General features: G+C 40.2%; 1 protein-coding gene and 1 long non-coding RNA gene across 11 annotated transcripts in view; one reads left to right on the top strand and one right to left on the bottom strand.

The window, feature by feature from the left end:
- TBC1D23 (TBC1 domain family member 23) overlaps nucleotides 1-27616 on the top strand; it is a 49646-nt gene that overhangs the window by 7150 nt on the left and 14880 nt on the right. For 2 of the 9 annotated variants that reach the window (XM_022803160.2, XM_086977970.1), the window contains exons 2-3: nucleotides 17611-17725; nucleotides 22534-22639. In XM_022803160.2, the coding sequence (XP_022658895.1) occupies nucleotides 17611-17725; nucleotides 22534-22639 (221 nt within the window). Of the gene's footprint in view, nucleotides 1-17205; nucleotides 17762-20781; nucleotides 20979-22533; nucleotides 22640-27616 lie in introns of those variants that run through there. The other 7 variants (XM_086977968.1, XM_086977967.1, XM_086977969.1 and 4 more) reach the window with 6 other exon arrangements.
- On the bottom strand, nucleotides 10157-16806 carry LOC147758879 (uncharacterized). 2 transcript variants are annotated; one of them, XR_015319491.1, is made up of 3 exons: nucleotides 13005-16806; nucleotides 12482-12757; nucleotides 10157-10726 (listed from the first exon to the last, which is right to left on the bottom strand). It is a non-coding gene; the product is annotated as an uncharacterized LOC147758879 (long non-coding RNA). The 2 variants fall into 2 exon arrangements; XR_015319490.1 differs by having other exon boundaries at nucleotides 10157-12757; nucleotides 13005-16373; nucleotides 16508-16806.

Genomic DNA, 27616 nt, shown 5'->3' with positions numbered 1-27616 from the left:
AGGGTGATCTCGACAACAACTGGTTGATAATAGGGTATTTGCCACACTAAAGAATGTGCTGTGAAGGTCCTTGAACATCTGCGACCCGCTTCATCCTTGCCCGACCCATTCCAATTGCTGTTACTTTCGCTGGTATTTGGTTGGTCTACCAATTCTAATGTTTTGACAGCACAACGACGAAAAAATGGCTGAATTATTTCTTCCGGTTGTTGCTGCCATTGCTCTATGGGCTCCGTAGCGCGTTTTTTCGGGGCTTTGTGCAGCGGTATATTAACTGTAATAGGAGTCGCGGGCGCTGCTGTAAAAATCTTTATAGTCGTAGTTGTTGAAGTAAGGTCAATAGCAGCAATAGTTTTAGTATAGAGGGCCAGAAAACGAACGAAAAGTTTTACCGAATAATTTATTGGAAAGCGAGAAGCAGATCGAATACTACTGTCTGCAAGAAGAGCCTTTGCTGAAACCTATTGTATTGTTTTAGTTTGTAATGTTTTTTTTTATTGACTCTGAACGGAGGAGATAATTATCAGCAGAATTTCATACTAACTAATAATTTATTATAAAATTCGTTTGAGGCTAATGCAAGTTTTGTTAAAGAGAATGCTTTTTGAAGCCTTTGAGTGTGAAATGAGGTTCAACTTGGTAACCTGGTAGCGTTTCTGAGCAAAGCCTCAAAACAATTCTGTTTTGAATACGCCGTTTTAAGTTACTGTCGCTAATAATGTGGGACCAGTACGGTATTTGTGATCACTTGTGCCAAGTTTTGAGCCGTCCATTTATCCATAGTGTAATTTTCGGTTTATCTAAGCGTTACCATTCCAACTTCAGTCATTTTACCAAATTTGTCATGTTGTTTCGTTAACGAGCTAACAGAAATTATCCATATATCTAGATTGGTCGGTTGACTAGACTTCAAAACGCACCAAGTCGTCTTACGTACTTTTATTAAACGGCGAAATTGAATGCCTGTTTTCTATAAAATGTATAAGTAACGTCATGCTTTTAGTGGTTTCGTTCGTTGCGTATCTACAAAGGAGAAATGTTGTAACGAGGGCATCTGCAAGTAAGCGTGTATGTAAATCAATCTTGCCATTGAAGTGTTAGGTGACACCGTTCTTTGACAGATGCCGTGCTCAAACAGATAAGCCCCATATTCAGTTTATTATTCTCCGAGTCATCGTAGGCACAGTCTAGATCCCTAGTATGAACAATGCGTCCAGCTAGTACTATTACACAGAAGCCAATGGATCAGTTGCATACCGAGATTATATCTCAGAACTAGCTTTCGGCTTAAGAGTGCCCATCTTTTCTCAGTTAATTTTCTATCTGCCTGTTGAGTAAAATTTACAGAGAACTCTAGTAATAGTTTCACTAACGAGCTTCTGTAGCTGATTTTTCTTGCTGGGCGAGGGAATCGTGTCTTCGACAATTGGCGAGGGCCCCGCCGTTCGAACAAAAGTGCCGGCAAAGAAAAATTAACAATGATACAATGGGCCACGCTGAGCGGCTCTGGCGTACGAGTGCTTAAACCTTTTTTTGATGATAAAGTGAGATCTATTGTCAGAAACTAGGTGAAAGAGCTCAGTGGTTAATATACTTTTATATTCATCAAATAATTCCGGATGGCTGCCAGCTAGTCAGAGGTAAAGCCGTTGCTGTTACCAAATTGCAATATGGCAAATATCAATTACCGCTTCAGGTGAAGATAGAACTTTAGAGAAGAATATAAACACAAGTGTTAGACAAATACGATAATAAAGTGCGCCGATTTCCATTTTGTGGCCAACAACCTGCAATGACAGTGTGGAATTGTCCTTCATCCGGTCAAACGGGTCAGAGATAAATAGATACTGTGTGTCTTTTGCGTGACAGGTCAGCTGGCGCTGGCTACAAACGCGTCTTAAAAATGACTGGTGTGGCAATGTCTAAGTGCGTTACCAACTTTGCTCTAGTGTTTTAAATGTAACTCCTCACAAGTTGCTTGCCTCACAGGTTGTAAGACCTCGCCGATGATGTAAATTCTCGAGTCGTGAGGTATCGCTGGGTAAGTGGAGCCAGACATGAACAACCGAGGCCTATTCATCGAGTTAATCATTTTTGTGACGAGCGCCCTCGCACGAGTTTTTCTCGTTGTCCGCGCATACCACAAATTTACTTTGGCATGACTTGACCAAATTTTCTATATCCGTCGGACCTCACCTTTGACAGTATAAGTACCTTTTTTGTTGGCTGCAGGACTTCAATCAAAGATTTGTTTTGGAAGAGATGCGAATCTATGAGGGTGGATATAACTAACTTCAAACAATAATCGGATAGAGACTTTTCTTGAAGACCAAAACTTTGCAACGCTGAAAAAGGTAATTGTAACAGAACAGTATCGTATATTATTACGCATATTAAAAGGCAGGCTAGGGATCAAACTTGTTTAGACACTCACTCGCCAAAGCAAGCCATGACACAGTCGTAATTCATCTAAGAACCTTCAACGTTCTTTAAATTCTTTTGGCCCTTTTGTTTATGCTTTTGATACGTTACGATACATTTTTCAGTGACACTTATCCTCGTTGAAATTAGCCACAATCTTTTGGTAGATCTGTCTATCACTTGACTTATCGAGGTAAGCATAATTTGTTAAAGATTGCCTACACTCTTTGTATATATATCAGAGCAAACTATATAGGTCTACGAACAACTGTCAACTGTGCCTATAAGGGAAATTATGGATAAAATAGGGCACGTTATTAATTGGCTTTATTGACGGCGATAATTGGTAAATCAGCAAAAAAAAAGTCTCCGCCGCAAAGGTGGAAGCAGCCTGTAGTTTTCTTTTGACGTCTACAGTGTTAGTTATAGTAGTTGCATTTTCTGATTACTCTAGTGATTTGCGTTTAGTCGACACGCCGACAGGATCGAATTATGACCGGACTCGACGGCTATCGACTCCCGTCATCCCCTCATTTACCTCTGCTCTTCCCGGGTGAGATCACCCATAATCGGCTCGAATTCACCCCTCAAGAAATGACGCGCAGAGCAGCAGTTACCTACACGCAAGGCTGTTATTTTAGTTCGTCTACGTCTAGGGCAAAGTTTTTGTTGTGAACAAATTAGACAAAAATTTAAAAAAAATCTCTTTTGACCTGCCCCACGACCTCATACACTCTCATCGTTTAAGGAATTAGCACTGCAAACGTTGCATTTCTATTAACCAAGCATTTTGTGATCAAATTCATTTGGTCGTCAAGCTCGTATGAGATGCAACTCATTCGAATGATGCTTTATTAAGAAGTGGCTAACTGACTGAAGATGTTAGCTGGTTGCTTTGTACTACAAGTGAAAATGCCTAGCTGTCAACTGCTACATGCAAAAGCTGCATCTTAAACAGTCATCCTTGTCGTTTCATTACAGACATGTTGTTCTTATTTGCTATAATCATCAAGTGCCAGTCAGGAGCTTTTTTCATGCATAAAGTCGAGTTTGATGGCAACTTAGTTCCTTTGTTTGTTCCTCTGGGGCATTCCGATTTAGCTTACGTTCACTAATTTCTCGTACTTACCGGTAAAGGTTTGACGTTTACGATGATACACCGAAATCCCTCGTTAATGTACACGTACGGTTTTTGACTTAACATTCGAATTGTCGGCTCTTGATTATATCAAAATGCTACTTATAGACATCTGCCAAAACTTATGGATATGGTCAAGGAGCCTGTTGTTTACGATGATTTTCATAAAAATGCCTTTTATACAGTACCTAATATTTTGTCGTGTCCCTATCTTTACACAAATGATGGACTTTGCACTTTGGCAGCGGAGACAGCTTCTATAGTACTACACCGATATAGAAGTAAAATTTGGTTTCTGTAGCTATCCAATTTTAATTTTTGGTCTATTGGTAGTCAGGTCTCATATGCCACCGAAAACACCTTTCGCGCCTGTATAAGCCTTACTTTGGGCATCAACTATGTATATTTACAAATACTCACAATATGGGTATATCAGATGGACGTTCTCTTTCGAATTCAACGAGCTGTTTTATCTAGAGCGAAATGTCATTCCGAAGTTTTTGAGTCGCACTGTCAGCTAGAGAGTCTCGTCATACACGTTATTCGAGGCTGTTTCGGCAGCTTTTCAGCGCGGAAAAGCATCATTGGAGTCCGAAAAGAAATGAACACAGGGTGTAGACGACAACAAATACTCCTATACACCAGTCTATACCTTTTGCTCCGGTCTGTGCTCGTCCCGTGTCTTGGCAGCTTTCTCGGATTTCCTGGCAACCGCCAGATGTCGCCGTTGAAGAACGACGACACTACGTTACTTTTTCCCGTCTCAAAGCTCAGCGTTCGTATTGCCAGATGGAGTCATCACTATAATCGGGTAAGCGGGTGACACCAACAGAGGCAACTACGTCCTCCTTTGGCCCTGCAATTTCAGCTACTGCAACACTGCATTCCTATGCTACCAATTCGATGATCGTTGTTCGGGCGGCTGCACAACCGCCGAAAAGAATTTCTGTAAAAGTTCATGCTTACGTATCATGTAAAGCGCTAAATATCGTGCGCGTGAATAGATCATAGGTGAATATTTTTTTTCTGTTATTAGCAGTTATCCATTAGGGATAAGGAAACGGTTCCTGTAGATGAAGCTTCTTTTCGACCAGGCAGAGCTACGTACAAAATCATTATAGTAGCAACATCGCGTTTATGCACGGTTGTATACGTAAGCTATTACCGCAGATCTCCCATCTTTCAAATATGGTTGTTGACGCTGATGAGTAATACATTTCTGATAACCTACGTAAAAAGACCTGAGAGCACGACCGATAAGAGCTGCTTTCCACAATACAGGAACGCAGAGTGTCCAAAATGAGATATTTTTGTGTGTACACCTATCTCATCAGCTTTATCGGTTTAATGTTGTCAAGACTGTTATTATATCGCTTGTAGCATTTTCACTGTGAAAACATTCTGTCATGCATGAAACCCCCGTCTAGTACTACAAATGGACACTTTTGGTCACATGAGAGGTTTGCTCTAAACTTTGTGCGGTCATATGGTATCTACGGAGTGAAAATTCGCGTAAAAACAGAAACAATCGTTTAGGGGACTTTTACCTCAGTGAAGGTAAATGACAAAAAAGGTAAATGAAAAAAAAAAACATCTTTTCGTTCGTTGCTCTGGGAATTGAAGAATTTCCTCTTTTTTTTTTTTGTTGTCAACACAATGGTTATATTCTGTGCAATTCAAATGAATAAACCTACACTAAAAGACTTTAATCTGCTAGCGCATGTTTTGAGTAAGCAAGAATTAGATACGAGATCCGCGCACGGTAGCCAGCCATCTTGCTCTGGGCATTGATTTTAGCCCAAATTGTAAACATAACGTAACCTATTGTTATTAAATGCATCCTCGATCCTAGTCGCAACGAGCATTAGCGTAATTGAATATCTTTAACACGAACGAACCATTGTCAAAAGCTTCTAGTCAACCCGTCTATAATTTTTTAGGAAAACTCGTGTCGGAAACCTACAGAAGATTTCACTGTGTCTGGCTGTTTCGTTTTGTCTACTAATCGTTTTTCATAATTGTGGAAAAGATTTTTTTAATTAGTTTGACAATAATAACGATAAACTTGGTCTAGTTCGGTGTTGCTAGTTCCCATTCTATTCCTAGATCTTATTTTTAGATATATATATGCTACATTTAGGTTTCTGGTCTAAGTTGAAAAAACACGATAATAACCATTGAAGCACTTGCTTGACTGGCAATAACACAATGATTATTAGATAACCGAACACCTTATCTGGTTCGTCTGCATCGTAGAAAGAGAAACATGTTTAGCAGCTAGTTTGCTTCGTTACTAGCTAACACTCATTCTAATGTTGTTTTTTTATGTTGGAAAGAATGAACTTTTAAAGAAATTAGTCATACTTTGCCGCAATTGCGTATTTAGTTTGTTTGTTTGTTATTTGTAACTACTTTCTATTTCGGTATTGTTTAGTTTCACATTACTTGAGGCAGTTGTGCGGCTCTATAAAGCAGCTAGTTATAATACGTAAGCGTTAAAAAGTGTTCCACTTTCATATTCGTTGTATATTTACAAGTTTATATATTCACAGATTTACAAGCGTAAAAACTATTGAAAGAGCTGTAAAGGGCTCGGTTTGTAAAGGGAGGCATTTATCATATCGAAATCCGCGATTGCAAACTTAGTCAAGGGCAAATACGACACGCTGAACGTGCGTGTATTAACAGAAGCATATTATTTGAGCGTAGCAGGATTCTCCTTTAATGGAAGTGGTAGTGTGGCAAGGTATTGGGTTAGCATTGGTTTCATCAATGGATGTTATCTTCGAGGAAACCACGATTTAGTTGGACAGTGCACTGGCAGTGTGGGGCAGGGTCTTTTCAGTTGATATAAATGCGGTTTTTTGAGATAAACAGATTCATCGTGCCCATGTGCGTATTGTCTTTCTCAGCAGAAGGGCGGAGGGAAACAGGATTTTTTGTCTACTAAACATCGCCGATAAGCTTAACGGCAATGTTGCTGAAATCCTGAGAGCAGCCTTATGACGTTTGACAACGGTATTGAACATTATGGCTTGACTGAATGAAAATAGTTATCTGTCACGCTCTAGCGAAAGAGAAGAACGGCTTAAGGAACGGGTTTAAAGTAGGCCCTACAGAGAAACGTGATAATCAAGGATTTGTCACTGAAATAACTGTATAATTTTGCTTAGTCAAGTGATGTGACTATTATGAGATACGATAGATTTCCGTCGAAAGATTAACGGATCATAAAAAATCAGTAATTCGGTAAGCGGAAATTGTACTGATTTACGGTTCGATACATTTTTATTAAGCACCTATAACTTTAAGAGAATATTCCTAATATACTATAATCTCACAGTCTTCTTCAAAGGTTGGTGGGGTATTGTAGTTTGCATTTTATAAAATTAAACTCTGTCTTCCGATGGATAAATTTTATGTTGTCTGAACTGTGTATGAACCTTATCTGTGCTAAGCGTTAAAAATCACCATGACTTAGTTGCTTCAAACGTATGGCTTAGCAGAAGGACCAAGATACAAAGATTTTATCGAGTGATTTAGTCCGGCAAATAACTGCGGAATGGAACTAGACATTATGAACATACTACACACATTTCGTTTCATGCACTTCTTCTTTTATTTGCTTGTACCTATCACTACGTCATGGTTTTTTGTATTTCCCGGTTTGGTAGCGCCATTTGTCACCGATCGCTGCTACACGCAATATAGGCCAACTATGCCAATGCAGCCGACACAGCAGCTGCGTAGACAATACGTCGCGGCCGCGGCCACTCAACCCGTGGCTGCGACCGCTGCAGCCGCAACGGCCGGAGCCTATCCCGGACATCCGGGCCATCTCTCCGATCCAGCCGATGCGGCGGCAATGTATTATGCCGCCGCCCAGGCCGCTGCGAGAGTAACCGGTTACCCCGGTGCAGCAGGACAAACCGCAGCTAACCCCTATCAACAGTTCGCCGCCGCAGGACAAGCCGCAGCCGCCATCAGACCCATTGCCGGCTACGGGGTAGGCTAAATAGCAATTTTTGTACCTAACAGTACTGTATTAGTATGCATTATTACAGGAAAATCACGAAACCAAGAGAAATTAAAATTGAATAATAATAATAATAATAATTTTTAATAGATTTTTACTATCATCTAGACGATTAAAAAGCAACCGGTACAACTATGTACTTTACATCTTTACAAATGATGACATCATTTCTCGTGATCTTAGTATCTTATACATAAGGTCTGTTTTAAAATACTTGTTTTGGCTTATCCAGAACGGGATATGCGCACTCTGATGTGGAAACTACTCTTACCAACTGGCCATGAAATGCGGTCCGTTTTTCAAAGTACCTAATCGAATCAGAACGGAATAACGGGTCTTACGTTGTGCACGAACATGACTTAGAAACTTGAATAAACAGATCCGTGTCAAACACTATCGTCTCAGTCGCTGCTGGGGCAAGCTGTAAATGGTAGTACGGGTTTTCTGAAACCGAAACATTATAGTGTTACAAAATTAGGTCAGCAGCCCACAATCAGCAAGCCACGCGAACCAGACATCAAATAAAGCTGGCCATTTCTCTGTTCAGTTTATGTGAGTCCCGCAGGCCTCGGAAATAATTAATTTATCTTGCTATTCTAAAGAAAGATGCGTGTTGTATGATGTCCGTGTCAGAGAGAAAATTGTCCGCCGTGCAGACGTTGTCTGCTACCCTAATCATAAGCTTGCGGGGGACAACTTGTAAACATCGAGGGAGATTCCAGCCGTCCAGATGATGAAACGAACCTTGCTACTTACATAGGATTAATTAAACACAAGTAGACGCAAAACAACGAACAATTTAGACGCTTATATATATAGACCCAAAAGACATATTTGTCGATCACATCTACTTAGCGCAGTTATCAAAATGTCGATTATGCTAACGGGTCGTGTAGCTCGTAGGCAATAATGGATCACACTTGACTAGCAAGCTAACTTATATCGCACAATTCTTGATGGTTGGGTATATGGATATACCATGAAAAGGTGCAGACCCGATTACCCGTCCCCCTAACACGTGTTCCATGTTCTCCACTGTCGTTCCTAATAATTCCTGTGGTCGTATTTGCACTATATTATGATGTGCGAATACTCTAAGCTTAAATGAATGTACAATACCTTTACAATATATATATATATATATATATATATATATATATATATATATATATATATATATATATTGCTATGTAAGACATAAGTCGTCTTCGTAACTCGAAAAGTCGAGTTACGGTAAAAACGTGTGTTACGTTTGCAGACGGAATTTATAGCAAAACATGCTTTTATGGACTGCACATTTTATGGATCATTAGAGTAGTACATCACTGAACTGATTGCAGGTACGCGCCTATGAAGGTTTACAGTGTTGCGAACGCAGACAGATATCTGACAGATGCTTTAGTTTGCACGGAACTATTTACTGAAATGGAAGTTGAAATATTAGATCGAATATACTTTGCCCGTGCATTTGCATTGTTTTCATAACTTTAGTTAACAGCCGCTTCCATGTCTTAATCTTATCGTGAACCCGCGAGGACCCGGCGATGATGATGCTAGACTAAGACCTCTCGCAGTACACTAATATATCATATAAATGTAAGCTGACTCCGTTGCTGTCACCGTTCTATTTAAGCGTGGACATGCATTTAGCCGTCTATGCGATAAGCTTTTCCCTGGTACAATGACCCGCAGTTGCATTTGCTTTCTCCCTATGGTTCTTTCTCTTACGATACGGCTGTTACCAAGCTAGTCGCATTACAGGAAGGCAAACAAATGAAGCAAGACTACCATTACGGGAATGAAAGGGCTTCGTGAATGTAACGCGTGCGTACGCATGCGTACGGGGCCAGACGCCGTCTCGCGGACGGATTTACTCGATAAGAAAGAAGTCATTTGATGCCAACGAGCCCGTACACCTTGTACTTTTACAGCATTTACTAGGTTTTTGAAAAGACGCGCGACGGAGCATCTTATGTGATTTGCCGATATAATGAGCAACTATAACCACTAGTTGTTCTTGTAGCTGTGATATTTCCACTGTTCCCTTATTGCTGGATGCGGATAAGGACAGTTGATATTGATGTCGCCCATAAGCATCTTTTTCCTGAACTAAATGTTAGAAGTTCATTATTATATAGAAATAAACTCGTGGCAATCGCTAGTGCTGCTTGCTAACCGCATGGATGCAGGTAGAGTTGGTGTACGTGGGTAGCTAGGGGTGCATGTACGGAACGTGCTGCGGTGGTGCAAAGGACGCAGTAGCGTCGCTGGACGGCAGCCGTTGGACTCAGAAACGATTACAGAGGGAACATAATGACACCGTACTATAGAAAGAGACGCCTCTGACGCCAAACTACCTACGATAAAGCAGAAGTTATCGCTTGTAGGCAAAGCAGTATCCAAGTTTTCTGCTTTCATTAGTGCCTTCTCACACTTAGGAACCGGCGATGGGGTCAGCAAATGTCTATTAATGCACAAAAGCACAAATAAATTGTTACGTTTTTTTCACACAGCTGAGAAATCGACGTACGCGTAAACTTAAATGTTCTGCAAATGGCAGTTTCAAGTGTCTTAACTGAAAGACACTTTTTTTTAATTAAACTTTATTTTTTAATTAAAGACACTTTTAATTTTATGTAATAAAAATTATGCACATAGAAGCATTCGAAGCATCGCCATTCGACTACAACAAGTGGCCAATATTTCTCCAAAAATTTTATGGTGGAAAGGTATAAACTATATTAATAACAGACTAGGACTATTTTTCAACTTGTAGTCGTAAGGTTTGACAAATAGACTTGGTATACTATTCACACGTTAAAGTATGGCTGTAGCCAGTGATGTTTGCCACCAAGTTACTCGTTCGTATTCGCTGAAGATATCGCCAACGAATTTTCAACCAACTGTTGAAGTTTACGAATTGAAAAGGACCCTTCCGAAGCTGCTTAGGGCCAATGATTTGAACGTCATCCACCAGCCCAAATACGACACGGCCCGGCCTGAAAGTGTCGTTAGTAAAGAAGGCCAATTCCACTGTGATGTTATCGTGGTCTGCGACAAAGTAGAGTATCGTGTGCATGCTTTGTAATGCGGTATGGTGAATGGAGCCTCACGTCGTTGATCTTTCCAGCCTAAAAGAGATGCGAGATAGTTTAAGAAATATGACTTATTCATCCCAAAAACGCTTTCCTCATCTGTGATTTTGAACAGATAGCTTGCGAGCTAAGTTTTTAGACATATCAATAGTAATTAGACGAAATAAATATAATTTAAAGTATACTAATCTTTGGCTCGTATCTGCTCCCACGAACCTGTGGTACGATTCACGTTTCGTACTAGGCAATTTTTAAGGCGTTTACTCACTCGTCAATGACAACTGAACTGTTTTAGCAACGGTAAAAGTATAAACAACAATAGAGTGGTATAATTCGAAGAGAAGTTCATGCGAAACCTTCGTTGCAGTAATGGCTTACATTACGCTAGGAACTGAGCGGTTACGATGCTAATGTATACGCCATACATTCCGATACATACAAGATTCCGACCGCATTGCATAGGAAATCATTGGATTAATTATCCGAATAAAATCATTAGTTCTTTCGCTTACGGTGTTTCTAGATTTGATTCACACAGGCGTTCGTACTTTATAGGCAGGGTTGGGTTCGTTGCCCGGTCAGCTAGACGGCCCACTTGGACGGAGCTAAATGAGATAGAGTGGACTAAGTTCCAAGCAGCCACCCAATACTGCGCCTAAACAAATACGATAAGTTCTAGGATCTAGGATTACCTTGAAAGGCAATCAGCACTTAGCATTTCTATCACAGCGCGTCTGTTAATTAAAGTATCTCGTGCGTTGCGTTTTTGACTAAAAAAAAAGGACAGCAATAGGCCAGAGCAGCTAAATCTTAATAAATGCTTGTGTACGCAAGAGGCCGCATAGATAATGAAGTAGTACTGCCTCTACAATGCAAAGGGTTGTTCTTGTCGAAACAACGTTGAGAGTAGCCAAGGTGTTTATAATAATCGATAATGGATAATGATTCTTGTATGTAGGTCAAATGATCATTTCGTGGTGAAGAGCTAAAGACGTTTGAAAACGTATCCGCCAAACCGATCAAGCTGATTTCGTAATTCTATGCGTCATTTAGATATTGCACTAAGTACAAATAAAAATGCCCTATGCGGAAAAAGTCGTTTCTACATAAGCGTTTTGTTGGACCCGACCGTTTGTAAATAAATTACCCAAAACTTTTTGAAAATAGGATAAAAAGAATATCGGCGGATTGTGTTTGCAATCATGGTATAAAAAAGACTCGATACCTACGCCAGCTACCGACGAAGACTGTCCCCATATGATTTATATCCACCGTACTACTTGTAGTGGGTGTATGTTTTATGGTATCATAATTAATTGGTAAGAAGCAGTTATTTATTGCCTAATGGAGTTTTACTCGTTTCACCTTATACCTGGTAGGACGCAACTTCTAAATAATGTCAACAAAAAAATATCTGCACGTAAATACATAGGTCTTTCTTTTTCAAAGTTTACACATTTAAAATTTTAGTTGCGACAGCAATAAGCCGGGCTCTTTTGGCTTTCTTCATGCCAGTCATTCGTTTCACCCAGCTTTTTGGCCACGTTTTCGCATGTATTTGGCCCCATCTCCGAAATGGCGGGACGGATATTTTCCTTATGTTGGTTCACCGTTCGTGAATTGTCGTAGTGCGCTTTGCTTTTTAGGTAACCCCATAAAAAGAAGTCGGCCGGAGCTGTGTCACGTAACCGGGGGGCCATTCAACCTACCTAACGGTCACAGACATGATCCCTTAATAACGTGATTGGTAATGTCATTAGTCTAGGAGCGGTAACCACATGTCTTACGAACCTTCTTCAGCGATTTGGGGTGCAAGCTTGAGATCGTTTCTTGGTAACAAACGAAGTTCACAGTTCTACCGTAAAAGCTCTAATAATGCCTCCAGCCTACGTGCCAGATCAGACAGCGTTCTGTCGGGATGTGAACCTTTTTGTGAATAGCCCCCTTTGGTCCCGCACAGGCAGTAACCTTGTTTGTTCACCCTGCCCCACGCCAAAAATACGACTTGCAGTTGAGCACAATTTTCCTGTAAACTGTACTATCTTGTTGCAGCTTGTCTAGGTACGACTGAAAATCATATGGTCGTTATTATACAAATATTATCATTTCCAATGGGACCTAATCCTAATCACACTTCATGTAAGCTTGTACTCCCGAACCCAGAAACGACTTTTATTTCATCGGCACCTATTTATATGTATCTGATTAGCTTTTTTTTATATTATACATATTTGTACCCCAATAACAATTATATGAGCATTGGTGCTTTCGAAGACAGAAGTTAGGCCTGCTGTGGCTAGGAGCGATAACCCACCTAGATAACCGTTGATTCTTAGTTACTGGCAATAGCGGGTAGGTTCATCTCTTTGAGAGATAAGTATCCGAATGATAAATGTAAGTTATGCTATCTTTTACGATACATTGTTCGATAAAAGTCATTCTAAAGCCACAATGGGAGTTCATCGTTGTTTAATATTTTAAACGAGCTTCGCGTACTTTTCTCGCGGCAGTTTTCAGTTAAATATAAGGGCCATTTTATGCAGAGCTAATACTATTTTACGATTAGGCCTATCATAAAACCATGCTGTTGTACTGTTTCAGTTTTTGCACCATGATCAGTATTGAGATTTGTCCTAATCTAGGCAAGGTAATTTGTCCTAAAGTTGTTGCTTTTACATGTTATGTGTAACAGAAATTGATTATACCTACAGCCATAGAAATGACAGCCTTTGCCTTCGTGAGCACTCGTGGCGCTCACAACTCGTTAAAATAATCGCTATTATCTTTTATTAATTTGTCAGCTAGATTTTCGGAATCGTTGATGTAGCGGGTCGTAAACACAGATATGGTTTCGTGTGGTGCTCTAGTAGGCTTTGAGCGGCCGTAATAACATCATTTGCGTCAACACTGCAAGAGATACGACACGTTATCAATTTCGAAACAACCATTGTAAATGTCTTTTTTAATGCCAAGTCCTAGCTGACCAAACCGGCCATTGTTTCTTATATTTTCCTTATTCCTCTGCGTACAGGAGCTCAACTTTGGCCAATGTATATTGTTTCTCGTTGGTGGAAGTCAAACGAATCGCTATTATTACACTTTATGTTGCAGTGTTGTAAACAGGCCCTAAAATAAAGTATAAAAATAGCGAAGCTTTTTTAGGTCATACGTAATTTATACCCATATCGTCTCGTACTTATATAGATTGAAAGAGTTTCCGTTAACGTATAACTGCGCAGTTAGTTTTCTTCCCTCCTTCGCAAACTTTCATTTCCTCAGTAGGATTTATATCGGTGACTATGAATAATTGGTCTAATAATAGAGGTTCTAAATATGTCATGCACAAGCAACCATACGAATCCTGCCTACTGTGTGATTTCTAGCAAACGATTCATTTTTCCCGGACATGTTGCCTTGCTTAGTATATCCTCATCTAGATAAAAGGTTCTAATTTTTTAGGTAATAATTTAATAATTATTTTTTTCATAGTTTCTTACTTGCTTTATAGTTTTCAATTGCTTCGGTGTTGTTGACTTTTATCACAAAGGATGGTTCAGAATAGTACGTTAATGAGCAGATATCTTCGTGTATCTGCGTGCGTTATTATCGATACGCAATAGCAAAGGTAAGACTAGTCGGAATCGTAGTGGCGTTATCTTCTCTCCGTATATTTGCGGCGAGAATGTCGTGATCATCTGAGGTGTTACGGTATACTGCGTCAACTTGTTGACCTATTATCTAAAACTTCTAGCTATCGTTAGCCGTCACGTTAGCCAAGAAATGTTTTCTTTAAACGAATACCGTTTGTCATTGCATCGGTCCATTCGTTTGAAAGGCTACTACCGTTTACATCAGATATAAATACATCCCCACACATCTTCATTTTCATGGCTTCCCTTATTTTGCAATAAGAAAATAAAAATGGAGTACTAATAAAAAAATGTCATTTTAATTTTTGCGATAAACATTATAGAAAATTAATAAGAGAGTTGACATTGTCTTTAGCTAAAGTTATACTGTGGTGTTCCTTGGTTTTGTTGTACTATAGGCATAATTATTATAAAATGCCAATTTTTTGTAAACCAAATATGAAGTAAGTTAATAGTTATATATACTGGTTCTGTGAGAAGAAACAAATGTAATCTCGTATCTGTATTATTTCATTTTGGGCAACTGAATCTAGCTATTTTCTTAGAATCTAACGGTTATATCACGGTGATCTTGTATTATTATTATTAGTATTAACATTTTAAGGCAGTATAAGTATTGCTTTATAATTTAGTATTGAAAGTTATTAAGCGAGATACAAGATTTTTTAATCTAGACTCAAACACTTAATGCCGGGGACGCGTTCCCGACGTGGTCGACGATTGTCTTAACCATGTGGATAGGTTACCGCTTATTTTTCCAGATAGCGCTATATTATACTCGCACTTTTTTTTTATCAGTAATCTTTTTATCAGTTAAAACGTTTCAGTCGGAATGGTGCTTACTACATCATCTCATAATTTTATGCTCCTGAGTTTGATAAGATAAGGCATCATATTTTTTCCGTTGAAAAAACGTTTCGCCAAAATAGTGATTCGGCAAAAGGCGTGTTTATTGAAAGCTCAAATGCCTATCGCCATATGGTAATCCATAGTATTCGAAAAGTGACGCCACCTGATAGCTTCTAAAAGAAGTTGCTCAACAGTTGTTAAAAACATTATGTGAAGGCTTTAACAAAAAATAGAATTTTAGAAGTTGGGTAGCTTCTGAAACGCATTCAAAAGGTCATGCAGTCCTGGCATGAAAAATAACTTCGTTTTAATAACACATTCCTATTGGTAGAAGTAGAAATAAACCTATTTTTGCCGAAATTGGCTCGTTCCTGCGAAACTAATAGGTATATGCTAAAACTACTCTAGGAACGAGCTTATCCTCGCAGTCGCAATGTGATACAGTCAGTGGCCAGTCGAGACCTGTAATTGCTTGGCAAAGAAATTACGAAATTTGCATCAAGCTAAGGGTAATCAAGTTACTCCTTCGGTATTCAACACTGGACGCATCTTTCCTCTAGGAAATATCTTTTTAATTACTAAACGGAAATAAAGTGAAATGGGCTTTTTTTTGTAACGATACATGACACAATACCTGATACACGATATCATACAATATCGGCTGAACCTGCTAGGCGAATAGATACACCCAATTTTGATGCTGTAATCGCGCACTTGAGGACAGTCTCAACATGAAGGTTCTTAACGTGCATGTACAATATTACATAGTATCACTGTGGCAGGTTGTGTCACATTGTCAACCCTTTTGATAATATTTCTACAGCGGATTGTGTAGCTTCTTAGAACGCCAAACGGTTGCATGGGCTTTCGAATACCCATATACCCCGAACGGCCTATGCACTTTGTAATTACTGCCTTTTGTAAGAACTCAGTGTTACTATCCCCCTCCCGCCCCCCGTAAAAACTAATGCCGCCCCTAGCACGGTGGGTGAAAGAATTGCCTTTTCATATTTCGATTAGCGCGGCGATGGAAGCATTGCGCCAACTTGCACGGCCGCCGTAACGCAGACTTTGTCCCAAGTACGCTGTCGTTCAATGTGGCCATTCTGTTCCGCGATGCTTGAATCCGCAGACGATGTATATGAAAAGCTCGTATCGACAACATTCTCAGTAAGCGCAAAATTCTAGAAAAGTCGCAAGTACGGACGAGTAAATTAATTGATTAGTAAATTCTTTTATCTTAAACCTGAAGAACTCATCACCAGTATAAAAACAGATCATGACACGGCGGTTTACCTGGAAGTGTTGGAATACTCACGAATGGTCTTTTGGTGTTGCATGCCGACATCTGAAATTTTCTATATTACTTTTCAGGACAATGTGTAATTTTTGTCTTTACGCTCTTCTTTGCCTTCTGGCTTTTTACGCATCACAAAGGAAAAGGCTTTTGCTTCAATTATTTATCTTCTACCAAACCGTTTCCAATAATTCACCTCTTTTGCGTTCGTTTCAATCTCACAAGCTGCGATAATTAACGATCGTTAGGGTCGTCTTTCGCTCTCTCACTTGCTTGCTGTTCCTTTACCTATGGATCCCTTTCGCTGCCCTCACATTTTACGCGCGTGCCCTTGTCAGTTCGCGTACGGCGGCTCAGACACGGCAGCGCCATCTGACGGCAACGCAAGCGGAAATTTTGTTAGGTGCCTGGCTAATTTACTCATCTGCTGCCACCGCGGCGACAAGTGTTAGCAGCGAACGATTCGTCGCGGCGCAGAGACAGAGAGCTCATTGTAGTTGTTATCGACGCCGGCTACTTGCACTAGTAGGTCTATTCATGTCATGTTACTAGCGACGAGCGCTGATGAGGGGCAGTGCGCGGCGATACAGATACGACTCCTGAAAGGAGTTGGCAGGGAGCTTGCAAGAAGGGGAGAATGAAAACTGTTTGTATGATTCTCACTACTCTATGTCGAAATCTATCAAATAACGAGGGAAAGACTGTGGAAGAGTAGAGAGCGAAAAAAAAAGAGTCATTTGACTCAACGTCTTAGGGTTACTTTGCTGGTTTGCAAAGACATCCTTGGACGGCTCAGTGGTCCCCTCGATTCTGTGCGCGTGTGAACAAACGAAGTGTCGACGAAGCGTTAGCTATTGACAGCTTAGTTAACTTCAACAAAACCAGAAACAAAAACAAAAAGACAATTGATTAATTCCACTGAAGACAAATCCAAACAAGATTGTGGTTTTAGCATTCAGCAGTGGTTGGGCTCTACGTTCTTCTATGTTATGAAAGAGTTTCTGTGGCAGTGAACTGGGAACAAAATCGACCACATCTAAGTCAAGGATGCGCTTTCGTAAGGATGTTTACCTCGACCCCAACACTTATTCAGTCATCTCGGATAACAATTTGATCTTCTGCAGGGTCCTCGAGCTCGAGAGTGCTCTTGAAGATGAGGCGTACTTGGATCAGCGGCGAATCCGACAGATCTGCAAACTCCGAACGTTGCCCGACCATTTGCGCACACAAGTCTGGAAGGTGAGCTCAGAAATTAATTTCAACTCTGTTTGTCCGGTGAGATATGTTTAGCTGTTTGTGGAATACGTTACGTATGAATATGTAACTATCATAGTGAATGTACGTGCACCTGTAGGGACTAATGGGCCAATACTTTAGATGCTGTCCACATAAATCTCTATTGCATCGACGACTAGACGGACTGGTCTGTAGATAAGGGTACCAGTCCGCAATAATTAGGCACTACCTCGTAATTTATGTAGCATAGACTTGTTTTTATTTTACAAGAAGAGTAGAAAAGGTCGTAAACATTTTACGCCAATAGTTTGTGTATTATGATTAGCAATATTTACACGACGGTCGTATTTCTCTCTAACCTGGCTAAAGGACGGCAGCGAACGTACGGACGAGTGTCTCGCAAAATGTTGTAGTTCTACTTGATAGGATTGAACCTTTTGTAATAGTGAGAAATAATTTGGAGCAATAACGGTTTGTCGGTAACAGTAATGCAGTGAGACATCATTCACGGGCACTACGAAAAAGCCCGATGCGTCTGTCAGAATCTGTTTGTTTACCTCGGTGCTTCTTTCTTGTAATCCGTTTTCCTGGTTTTCCTGGTTTTTCGGCACACAATTGCTGGACTGCGCTGGTGCAGATAGAACAATCAGTCTCCATCTAAGCAAGATAAATAGGTATTTCGAACTGGGCGTTCTCCTGTGTACGCCATTTGTGCGCTCGTTTCCATGGACGAATATAGTTTGTTAGCTGGGGTGCGGATGGTCGCTAGCATTGGCCAGAAGTGACTATACAAAAATTCGCTGTTAATATTACCTGGCTTATTTCTAATGGCAAACAAACGTTGAATGTATGTGAGTTCTTTGTAATGATGGCAGATGTTATAAGTGAGTAGAAATGAATCTTTGTTTACTCGATTTTTGAGGCATACATTGTACGAATGATTAGAATGATCATTAACTGCATGTCGGATTTTTTTCGTTTGGGATAACGTGGGTAACGGGATAACAGTAGATCCCCGACGTCTAAATTTAAAGCAGCCTTGCTCACCATTTAATAAGCAGTTATTATTTGTTTGTCATACATTAGGCGAAACGCCCCCGTTCAGCTGTGTTTTTATGAATCATTTATAAAATACCCTTGCCAACATCTTTTGTAAGTAGAAAAGAAACCTGTTTAGATCATTTAGATGATTGTCTCGGCCAACGCAAACATTAGTACATGTTTTTTATTAGACTAGCGGCGCTGGTGTTTATCCGTCTAACATATTTACTTCAAATTGATGGTCCGACGAGGTATCCCGCTACGATGCCCACACCATTCTGCGGCGTGCAGACGCTTTAAATATATACAAAAGCTAATCGTTTTCTAGCCCAGATATCACAGTGTGCAGCTCTTTACTGTAAGAAAGTTATTAGCAAGACCCGTTTGAAACTCCAAATATTTATAGGAAACCATTGTGCGTCTACTGCGAGACTTTTTTTCTATTGCGAGAATTTAGTCAGTCGATGCTCTCCAAATGAAAATTATAAACGGTAACTGCTCGAATGAAATTCCACTTTTCCGGCGCCATCCGATCCTCATATGAGCCCATTAGAGGTTACTGCTGGATGTCCGTGTAAGGCTAATGTTTTTGGGAAGCTTTGGCATTTATCTCACGAGTTTGATACGATTCATTTATTATAAATAAACGTTGGGTTTAATTAACGATGTAGCAAAGGAACGGATTGTTATTTTAGTGGGTACCCTGAGCGAAAACACGGGTCGTACCCATCCCCAATCTTATCTTCATTTAGCTGTGCGTAAATAATTCTTCCAAACTGACGCTCAATTCATAGTCAATAAGAACAGTCTTTAGCATGCTTCGGTTTCCTCACTTGAAGACCTTTTATCCATGCAAAATGGTATCCCTTCTTGTTGTCTGTTGCACAGTAACTACATATTATGCTGTAATATCTACACATGGTCTTCGAAGCAGACAAACTAGCGTGACAATTACAATGATATGATCTAATAAGGCCCTAATATAGTAGCACATTTGTCGAGACCGAATATTGACTTGATATATCAACATTTTCATGCCGTTTCACATGACAGATTGTTTATGTGATAAAAAGACACTAACAAAGATTAAGTTCTACCAACTTAATGATTGTTTGTTTACTGTTGAAGAAGTTTTTACGCTTTGAAGAAAGAAAATATAGTTTATGTTGCGAGTGAATTTTCGAACGATTGAATTTAATACTACTAATTTAATAATAAAATATTTAACTATAGAGTACAGGCGGGTTCTGATTTTTCTTTGTTGCGTATTTGCTCATTAGAGGGCAACTATTTTTAATCCTTATCCAATAAATAAACTTCAGAGCTAATTCGTTGTCTTAAAAATGGCCTAATAGTTCCATCTTGCTGTTTTCGCGTATGTATACAGTATCCCTTGTCGGCCATTCCTTCCCAGAAAGATTCCATTACACTTGGGCTTTTGTATGTAACTTTCGCTACGCATTCTCGAGTGTTAAAAATACTATATACCGAATAATGTGAACAAAATAGTGGGCAAGAAGGGGCGAATATACTGTCCTAAGCTGATATGTACATTTAAAAATGCTAATGCTAGAAAAAAGCGCTTCAGAAACATATCGCATCAAAATAAATGTACAAAATATTAATACGGATAACATAGATACCGTTTGCACGATATGTCGTTTTAGCAGCGTGCCATTGTTGCTGCTGTTGCTGTTGCTGTTGCCGTTGACGTTCGCAATCGGTTATACTGCTCGTCGCTTGCGTCGGCACGTGCACGGGTATGTAATAAGGCTTGGTGGCCGGCCGCGTGGACGGATGGAACGAACCGACTGTTGCTGCCTGTGACGCTAGCGTTAATATGCAGCACCAGTGGTAATGACGGTAGCCGGACTATGTTAAAGCGGTAGCGATTGCGACTGCCTCCGCTTGTCAATGTCCACCGATCGGCCTAAAAACCTACTACACAACGCTCTATCGGAGATAACTGCATTGCGGACCCAAAAGAAAACCTTGAAGAAAGGCCTTACATGAGTCGTCGCTGAAAGTGGGAAGAAAATGCCACTCCTGACTGGCAGTAGTGATAACATTAGTGCAGTAGGCCGCGGCTGGCGATAACGGACAGCGACGAAATCACGCATATACGGCACTTGGTACTTTGTGCTAGTAAAACTCTATGCCAGCGTTGGACGAGCGTCATATAGCTGAAGCCATCATTTGTGAAAAGTTATATGTTGTATGTATTCGTATGTATGGGATATTGCAGAAAACAAACACCATACAGGGCGACAAGTTACTCCAGCTAATAGGATTCCGTTGAAAGGAGTGCTATGCAAACGCGTGAAACAAAAGCTGAGCCTTCCTACGAAACAAGATTGTGCGTGTCGAACAGCATCGGCGTCTGTCGACTCCTGTTTTTCTTATCTGTGATGTGGGCACGACCAGAATGAGCGCAGCAGTCACTGGGCAGTAAAGCTGGCGAACCAATTGCAGCCAAAACATCATTGACATTGAGTCTTTTACTACCGCTGTTGCTATAGCCGTTACAGCTGGGAGTATTCAGCATTTCTGGCTGCTGACGACAGGCACTCGCCGGTGTCAACGAAGCAATAATTATTGCTTTGCAGGGTTGTCTGATACTGGCACCGAGTACTTGTTTATTGCGGTACGCTGCAAGTAACGTTTTTGCCAGTGGAGCTGTAGGCGTATTTATTTTCCTTGTCGCAGCAGTTTTACTGATAGAACAACGCTCAACATGGTGTAATAATAATAATTTCATTTCATTAGATTTTGCTGAAGCAGATACGCCTTCTTTTTCGTCTCTGCTATTCATGAGAGCTTGTGACCTCTCTGCAGTAAATATGATTACGTTTGGCAGCGGTGGCATCCCAATCTCATGTTGTTTGAATAACCAATAATTTAAAAAGTACTAGTTTTACTATGAATTCATTGCAAATATATAGTCGAAAAAAAGGTCGGACAAATTTTTCCGACTGGGATTGCCCTTCTGGGGTCTATAGAAAGGCTAGCTAATAAGCGATGAAGTAAATTCGCACAAATTAGAAATATTCGGTGTTTTGTCGTGTTACTGTACTGTACATGAACGTACGGTACTGTCGTGTACATGAAATGTCTGTCTCCGAAAATGTTGATTATTGTCCATGTGTTAATTTGCTTACTCATACTTATTTTATAATTTATTCCGATCTTGATTGTCTCATCGCGCTTTTAGGTTAGGTAGCAGACGCTAGTAATGAATTTTATTGGGATGTATGGGTATTTTGTCATGAAAATGTATCGGTAATTAGGCGGAATTGAGTACTATCAAAACCGTTCAGTGACGACAATGACTTGGTGTGACTTGCACTTATTATAATAATATGAAATAGGCGCAAGTCGCGCCAGATATATTTTGTCGATAATGAACCAGTCAATGGTAATGGCAGGGTAACAGTTTTGCGGCAAAAAGACATCACAAAACGCGTAGTTGAATTGCAATATGGTTGCTTAGGTGGAGCGTTTAGATACTTGTGCTTGAAAAGATGTAATGCAAGTTTTTGGTAGCTATTCTTAGGACATAAATTAGTATAAACGTTGCGCTTTTTTATATTTAAACATGTTCTGATTTGAGCTGATTACTTGGATATTTGCCTAGGAACGTGTTTGCGGGCTACGGTAAACAAGAATTTTATTGATTATGAGTATTTAAATATACGACGAACCGATCAGCTTTGTCAATCAGGGACCTGTTGAATAATAACAGAAAACTAAGCTGTATATATCGCTTTCAGGTTAGCCTGGGCCTCGAAAATAGCCGAAAGCATGAGTCTTCATGGGATGAAATGTACAATCTTCAAGAGCAAGCGCTCATCCGCCAGGACTGTCAGAAACTTGTTGGTGAGTAGGATTTCCTAGATAATTCGGCTCCCCAAAGCTCATTGTTAAAATAAAATAGGGCAGTTAGCAACAAATCTAAGTAGGACGAGTTTGTTTCAATTGTTTAGGGACAATAACATTGCAACGCTTGGCGCTAAAACATTATGTAAACATTTAAAATAGCTATAATTGGGTCAGCAGGTATAATTTGACGCTTTATTCTAATATTTTATCATTATTCCGCCAGTTTCAGATTTTCTTTTGTTCTAAGATTTAGGCTTAATCGCTTGTATCAACTGTCATCGGAAGTGACGTAAATCAAACGCAAAAACGTAATAGATTGTGAAGCAGGAAAACGACTGCTTTGTCTATATGGAATGGTGCAACTTATAGGTTATAGACTGAAATATTTTACCAAAGTCTATGTCTAGTTCTAAACAATAAACTTGAAATATCTTTTTCAAATTAATCTATACATAATAACACATGTGTGTTATCGTATATTGCCACCCAGATAAACACTTCTAACTGTAGATATATAAAATCATTTTGTTCTATTTTTATATACATTAGAGTACGTTTTTACTTCCGGATATACTGATACAAAAGCTGATTTTATAGCTGGTTATCTCCAATTGCGTGTCGGCTTGCTGCACTCAGAACGTCATATTAACTGTAACAAACCAATGATTGACAACGAAAATGATTGTGTTTATTCCGTTTTTCGTCGACGTTCTAGGAAAAAAAGATGCCTTTTATGTCTACGCTTTTCGTCGTCTTGCGAATCCTTTCAAAATATCATACACCCCAACCCCTATATTCACGAGCTTGTCTGCGTGACGTGAAAATAATACTATCGCAGTAGGCGCTAGCACTTAACTATCAAACAATGGACTGAACACGGAACGCGAGACATGTATCTGAGATTCTTTCGTATTGACCGACCACGTAGCGTGTTCTTTCGACAGCAGACAGAGAGAATAGCATTTTTTGATAAAGTCAAATCTGATTTGATTCTAGCGGAGCTAGTCCGATCTGCCCATTGTTGCCCTTTTTGCTAACATTTCTGGACGAGCTGCCAGCCAAAGCGTCAATACCGGCGACTATCGTCGATTCCAGGGGGACAGAGTTAAAGCGAAGCACGACGCTAGGACAACATCTCTATAGTCCATAGGGTCGACTGATGCCGATATCGTTGACGCTGGTGGTAACTGCGGGTATCGTTCTCTATGTAAATCGTTTGCGCACTCATCAGTGGGGTGGCACTGTGATAGGAATAGTTTTGTCCGTTGAGAGGAAAAGCATCCAACAAAGCGATTTTTTCTCCTGATTAGAGGAGGCTTTGTGGTTGGTTCCTAGCGTCCCAGCAACATTGTATTCAGTTTGATAGACTTCGTAGGCGCCTGAATTACACTTGTTTATTATGTATCATACGAGATAGTCTACCTCGAAGATAGGCTGCAGATTCAGGGATAAGTACGATTGAATCTAATTTACGCCAGGCGTTATCAGTTTTTCTTTTGCATGTATCACAATTTGCCATCAATACTATATACGTGCATTTGAAGCGTAAGCCTCCTAAGGTCAGCATAGGGTTTGTTTAGTTATACCGTACTACTTCTAGCCACATGCGTTCGTTGTATGCAAGTGATCTCCTCAGTCGTCCTATTTGTTACCCTTAATTAGGACAGGCAGCTGATATGTATAGCTTAAGGTTGTTCTTCATACTATTATATAGAACTGTCAAGTCGGCATTGAGCGATTTTACCTTACTTACGGACTACACGTCGATGTTTCAAGGTCGACCAAAGTATTTGGTAACAGCTTACTGCTTTTGCCTTATGCAATCAGTGTGTTAAATGCCTGTATAAATTGTCTTCGAGCAGTCGATGATGTCTCTTCTGCGAACGGCCGGACGGCACTGGTTAGAACCTATTCTTGCTCGCGAAACGTTCGCGAACGAAAGGAATTCGAAACGAAGGATTCGTAGTCAGGCCAAATGCATGATATACGAAATACTCGTTTTTTGCAACTCTGTTTTTCATTTGACAGCATTCACTGACTGTGAAGGTACGCCACGGTATATCTCATGTAGAAGTTCAATACGACGATCGTTTTAAGGAATGGCGCATATTGAACAACAGCGCTAGTCTATTTGTGAATGAATTATTTATGATGTGTCATGAACCCTTCTATCGTTGATTTGTGATTAACGCTCGTTTGTCGAAAGCGCCTATAGAGACAGGTTAGTCCAAATGGGTTATTAGGCTGTAGATTGGACGGCTACAACGTTTGTGTATTGCAATCAGCTGTTTCTTTCTGCCGTTAGGTGTGATCACCATTCACAGTAGGTTGTTCTTGGCGTTTATGTATGTATATATTAATGTGTGTACCATGGAAGAAAAAAACTCAGCCACTGGCAGTGGCAGCTGAGTAAATTCTTGTAGTGACGGCGCCCTGTCACAGTCACTAGGTCAGGTTTAGTACGGAACAAGCGTACCCGTACGTACCCGCCTTATTAAGCACACAGTGTTGTATCTATACATTCTGAAACATCCCATTCTAGTACAATGGAATCTCCCCTATGACAATTTGTTATAGATATAAATTGGTGGGATGCTCGATCGAGAGATGGACAAAACGTGCCAGTGTCAACTTCTAGAAAGGAAGACCTCGATAGCAGTAGTAAATTGTGTCTCCGAGACTATACGCGCGTGTCTGTACGTGCGCCGGTAATTGTCACCACGAATTTCTATCAGCTGCGGCATCTCCTGACAACTGTCCGTCCGCGGTCTCGTCGAAGAAATTAAAGCGCAGACAGGGTTTAGGCATAAAATTAAACATCGCAAAACTGCTTGAAAGTATTTAATCATGGCCGAATGCTTTGTTTGATCGGAAACACCTCAACTATAGTGACTACAGCGGTAGAATCTGAAGTTTTTCAGCAAAATAAACACACTGCAAGTAACTTAAAAGCTCGTTCACTTGAGGGATTGCGACACAATACCGATGCAGATGGGAAAAAATCAAAAGCATGACGTCCTTGATGAGACGACGTAGAAGACGAGTTTTCCCGATCAAGTAATAGAAAGAGCACGAAACCATAAGCTTCTCATAGTATGTTCTCATGTTTTGGCTACTTGAATGCTATTTTTAGGGTTCTATATAAATGAGTTTATATCTACCTCTGTATCTGTAAATCTACAGATAAGTCGGAACACATAATAGCTCTAGCATTATTTATACCAGACCAATATAGTCATCTTTAATCGGGTCGCATTCGGGGGTAACTTATCGTTGTGTAATTTAATTGAATAACAACTCGCATAACCTTATTTACCTACGACCGTGAGCCGTCCCCAGGCACAGATGTAATGCTAGCGAGGACTATCTAATGGGTATATAAAGACACCGTTATCTTCACGACATTGAATGTGTGTGAGGTTGTGACACATTTACCACCCTTCGATTTCATTTAACTTTGAAAGGCAGAAGTAGGAAATACGAAACTTTAGCTCAAGTTATGCATCATTATCATTTAAGTTTGTAGCGATTATTGGCAATGAAAACACTTTTACTAAGAGTTCTGCAATTTATAAAACCGTGCCTCTCGATGGTTGATAGTGGCTGGTGGAGCTATCTATCTGATTGTGCGTTTTCATTACTTCTCTCAAGCTCCGGAGTAAACTTAATGACCACGTTTTAACTGCTTATGCACGTACACAATATCTTTTAGCAGAGTGAAAAAAAAACCAAGGCAAGTATGATTGCTCAATCCGTTCTAGTCAAAGAACCGTGTTAACAGAAAAACACTTGAATATTATGGGAAGCCGTCATGTATCCTGACTCTGATTTGATTTGACAGATTGTCCAAGCGGTACCTCCGCTAGATACACACTCATATTTTATTATTAGATATTAATTTTAGTAAAAAGCAATCATCGGCAATCGCCAAACGTAACAAGTCAGACCTTTTTATATAGACAGCTCAATCTAAAAGCAGTCAGGCGCTTAGAGCTATCCACATGGCTTATCGCTATAAGGACATGAGGAAGAACGGACACCGATTTGGTGGCTCGTGTCTCGCCTTTCTTTGGTTTAGTTCCGTAGGGGCCAATTTGCGCCTAAGCAATGTGGATAGGATCAGATATACTTTGCAATGTATATATACATAACTGCTACAACGTCATGTCGCGACATGTATGTCACTATGTATGACATGTATGTGTTGCTAGTACAAAAGAGATTTGTTTCACGGTTGTTGAATTAAGAAATAGTAGCTTTCGTAGAAACGCGGTTTCTTTCAAACACAAACGCCTCATCACGGACCTCGGCCTTGGAGTTTAGCCGACCATTACATCTATCCCGCTCTGTCGTCAATTCCAATGACGTATCGTGACGACGCACCAGTATCGCCGCAAGTTCGATTCAGTTTGGCAACAAGCGATGTTACGATAGCGATGAAAATGCCCGGAATTAACCATTAGTAACGCCATATACGTGTGGCATTTGCGTCAAGTGAATGGGAAAAATCTTTAGGCTCATAGAAGCCTTCGGATTCAGGCTGGTCTCTAGGCAGATGCACAGCGGATGTATTGCGGTGCAGTTGCCTACTATCACTTGTTTTTTGGCAATCAATCAACTGCTTTAAAGATTCGGGACAATATCAAGCGTGAACAGTAACATATAGCCGTTCCAACTGAATTGAAGGCATCAACCATTTTGCAGAGATTTCTAAGAAATGCCTAGTATTCTAAAGACGTGTGCAAAATTAGCGACGATGTTCATATGCTGACAAAAACTCCAGCCGCCAGAACCAGAATTCGCCAACTAACTTCTACGTGTACTTAACTATAACTGATGGGCAGTGGATCATCGAACGTCTCGAGTAAGGAGAGTTCTCATTGTGGTGAGTGTACGTCGGCAACCTGTGGAACGACACGAATTGATGGACTTCGGAAATATACAGATGATAATTAGAAGATGACTCGTATTTTT

Source organism: Varroa destructor, unplaced genomic scaffold (genome assembly GCF_002443255.2).
Source record: "Varroa destructor unplaced genomic scaffold, Vdes_3.0 BEIS01000001.1, whole genome shotgun sequence".
NCBI classification, from domain to species: domain Eukaryota; kingdom Metazoa; phylum Arthropoda; class Arachnida; order Mesostigmata; family Varroidae; genus Varroa; species Varroa destructor.
Note: the sequence above shows the minus strand (reverse complement) of the source record. Positions and strands in the feature narration are given on the sequence as shown.